Raw genomic sequence first — 3,631 nt, forward strand, 5'->3', positions numbered from 1 at the left:
TTTGCCAAAGTTTCCTTTCTAAAGTTTATATTACCCAAACCTTTATATCCAAATGCAAAATTACAGTCATCCCTTAGTAGCCACAGGAGAGTGGTTCTAGAGTCCTCCTGCATACTAATCCACACAGATGCTCAAGACCCTCATATAAAATGCAGTAGTATGTAATCTACATGCATCCATACTTCCAGATTACTTACAATACCTAATGCAATCCAAGTGCTATAGAAAGAGTTGCTACACTGTATTGCCATGGGAACAGTGACAAGAGAAACAGTCTCTACATGTTCAGTACAAATGCAACTACGTTATGCAAAACTACACAGCATATGTTAGCAATATCATGTCCACACAGTTGGTTGAGTCTGTAAATGTGGAACCCACAGATACAGAGGGCTAAAAGTATAATGAAATACTGTTTACTCATTTAAAAAATTCATCTCCATACTGAAGCCCTTAAAGAATCACAATTCTGGAGACTGCCTAAGGCCTAACTCTTCTATCTTTCCTTTCAGCTAACAGTTCTCCCCTTCCTCTTGGAGGAAGGAAGGAACTTGTTCACCCATCTCCCCTCATGTGGTTACTCTATCTATGCAGTGGTCTGCTCTATATACATTTCTTTATAAACCCCCTTTCACTCTCCCTGGTGGGGTGGAAAGGGAAATCACAATTCTATTGTCTCTTCCTCCATTAGTATTTCTAAACCTCAACTTGAAACTGTCATTCAAGTAACCATGCAACATCCTTCACATGAAAAATACCAAATCAAAAGAAAGAGCAGTTTTGCTAGATTAAAAAAAAAGAAAAAAAGGAGCTAAAGACCACTAAACTCATTCTAGTCCTAAGAGGAAACCCAATATACTGATCAGAAGATGTGCTTTCTTTTATAAAAATAAACAAACCAAAAACTTATACTGAAAAGGTAAGTCATGGTCAGGACTAGTCACTAGCATCGTGTTAAAGAGCTGGATCTCACAGGGCCAACTGCATGGCTTGAGTCCTAGACCCAGCAGATGGACATATGCACATGTGTGTGCATATCCAAAATCCCTGGTAGAAAATTTAAAAGAAGAGACTGTGGCATGCCCATGTACCTTGGAGGGGTGATTTCTCACTTTCTCTCTGTCTCTCCCTAATGAGTGCATGTACTCTACAGTAAAACTTAAGAAAAAAAAAATTTTTAAGTAATTCATGGAAGGCAAAGCTGCATAAATATGCTGGGCCTTCAAAAAGTTCATGGAAAATGTATTATTATGAAAAAATGATGCATAAATTTCTTTTTTAATTGGCAAGAAGTATATGCAGTCACTGGAGAGAAACAAAGAGGCAAAGAAAGAGAGGAAGAAAACACTCCCCAGCGGAGCATGATAAGCACTACAATCCATTCTCTATTTCTCTATCAAGACAGGCACATGGGCATTCATGCACATATGCCTCGCTTGTTTTTCAAACTGTTAGGGCCAGGATACAAAATGAGGTCATCCAGTGGGAAGTGGCTCCCTTGCCACTAGGCTACAGAGCCAAAACAATGCATGAATTTCAAAAACTTTTTACATCAAAGAAACTTGTACTTTAATTCTACCTTCCCACAAATTTTTCATAAGGTCAAGAAATATAAAGTTATATAAAAATCAGGAAGAGGCAACTGAATTAGACAATTAGAAAAATCACTAATAATCTTTTCAAATTTTTGAAAACCAGGAGAAGCCCAATTATAATGACTTATGAAAGTATGAAATAGAAATTAACTCTCACGAGGTATGACAGTGAAAGAAAGCAGAACAACAAAAACTTAAAGGTCAGACATATCAAGAGAAAAGTATTTTAAAATGAAAAAGACCTGAGTATATTTCATGAAAGAGCCAGAAGGGAGCGACTAAATAACCAGGTGAGGGAAAAACAAACAGTTAAAGTTTAAAAGTAGGGAGAATCTAATGTACAGAATGAAGTACTAGTCTCACAAAAAGTAGGACCTCTTGCTCCTCTGAGATAAGAGGAGGAAAGGCCAAGAGAGAGAGATAACCTTGGAGGTAGCAAGAATGGAAGTTGACATCCAGTGGTCCTTATGTTCACAGTGCTTCCAAGAGTCATTATTTCATTTTAACATGAAGCTTGAAGCTCAAACTGGAAAGGAAACAGAACCAGGCTGCTCCTTATACATAACACATAAAGAGGTTCCATTCCAATGTAATGTTTTAGAACAGAAAAGCAATCTGAAAAAAAAACAGACAAAATGTTCTGGTGGGTAGCCTTAAAAACACAGACTCTAGAGTCAAAATGTTAGGAGTCTATATCCAAGCTCCATCACATATTAGCTGGATGATCTTAGATGAGTTACTTAACTTCTGTGTTTCAATTTGGAAAATGAGAATAATAGTTATGAGAAAAATCCACGAAAAGAGCTTAGAAAGAAACCAAACACACAGAAGCTCACTAAATGTAACATACTGCTATAAAAATAAGTTATTGTAGGCCAGTAGGTGGTATAGAGGTTAAGGTGTTGGATCCCATATGGCTGAACTTTGCAATTTAAGTCCCAGACCAGCAGCTTGAAAATCATGCTGGGTACATGTGCATGCAAGCCCAAAACCCTGAGAGAACAGAGAAGGGTGTGTGGCCATCCCCTCAGGGGTGATTTCTCACTTTCCCACTATGTCCAGTGAGTATTCATGCCCTACAATAATACCCAAAAATGAAAATAAAAACAAGTAGTTATTGTTAGTGGAGTTTTTAGAAAAGTGAATTCAAACAGTTTGTAAATATGGTGTCTAAAATTATAAATTTTAAAATTTTATAAAATTAAAATTATACACTTTCCCCACTTTATAGGCAAAAGCACAAACCAGATCTTATGTCAGCAATTGATGATTTTTCTTAACTTATATCATAAATCTTAAACATTACTATAATTTGCCAAATATAACACCAATTTACCTAATTTATTTCAAGTTAGATGTAAGTGATTACCAAGCATGCTTATTTTTTCCCAACACAGGACCCTTAAACAGAATATTTTTTAATAAAATAAACAAATTATATTTTTAAAGGGCTTTAAAAACTTACAATCCAATTGCTTAACACAGAAAGTGGACAAATGATCAGTGTTGTTCTTGGTCTCTCTTCAACATCAGCTTTCTTTGATCCCTCCACTGCAGATGCTCCTAAAAGAATCAATCATATGAAAACCTTTAGCTGCTTTTTTCTGAGATATATTTATAAATATTAAGATGACAATAATATGCCCCAATGAGAATAGAAATCGGGAAGAATTAAAATGAAGTAAGTGGGCTTCTGATTCCAACTACGATAAAGTAAACAGGACTGGATTTTACCTTATCACTTTAAAAGAATTAAAAATTAGAACCAGCAGTTAGTATAATGGCTATGTCGCTGGACTCCCCTGTAGTCGACCGAGGTTCGAGCCTCAGACCCTATGGCTTAAACTCATGCTGGGAGCGTGCGTGTGTGTGTGTGTGTGTGCCCACGATCCCGAGAAGAGAAGGGATTGCGGTGTGGCCATCCCCCCTGGGGGCGGGGGGTGATTTCTCGCTTTCTGTCTATCTCTCTCTGTCTCTGGCGAGTGCATGTGCCCTACAGCAAAAACCTCTCAAAAAAAAAAAAAAAATTAAAAAAC

The 3,631-nt window shown here is 37.0% G+C and overlaps 1 protein-coding gene across 4 annotated transcripts in view; it reads right to left on the bottom strand.

Moving 5' to 3' along the window:
* HLTF (helicase like transcription factor) overlaps positions 1-3,631 on the bottom strand; it is a 55,920-nt gene that overhangs the window by 21,232 nt on the left and 31,057 nt on the right. For all 4 annotated transcript variants that reach the window (XM_006149713.3, XM_014588280.2, XM_006149712.3 and 1 more), the window contains exon 14: positions 3,061-3,158. In XM_006149713.3, coding sequence (XP_006149775.1) covers positions 3,061-3,158 — 98 coding nt within the window. The remainder of the gene's footprint in view (positions 1-3,060; positions 3,159-3,631) is intronic.

Source organism: Tupaia chinensis, unplaced genomic scaffold (genome assembly GCF_000334495.1).
Source record: "Tupaia chinensis unplaced genomic scaffold, TupChi_1.0 Scaffold000272_1, whole genome shotgun sequence".
NCBI classification, from domain to species: domain Eukaryota; kingdom Metazoa; phylum Chordata; class Mammalia; order Scandentia; family Tupaiidae; genus Tupaia; species Tupaia belangeri.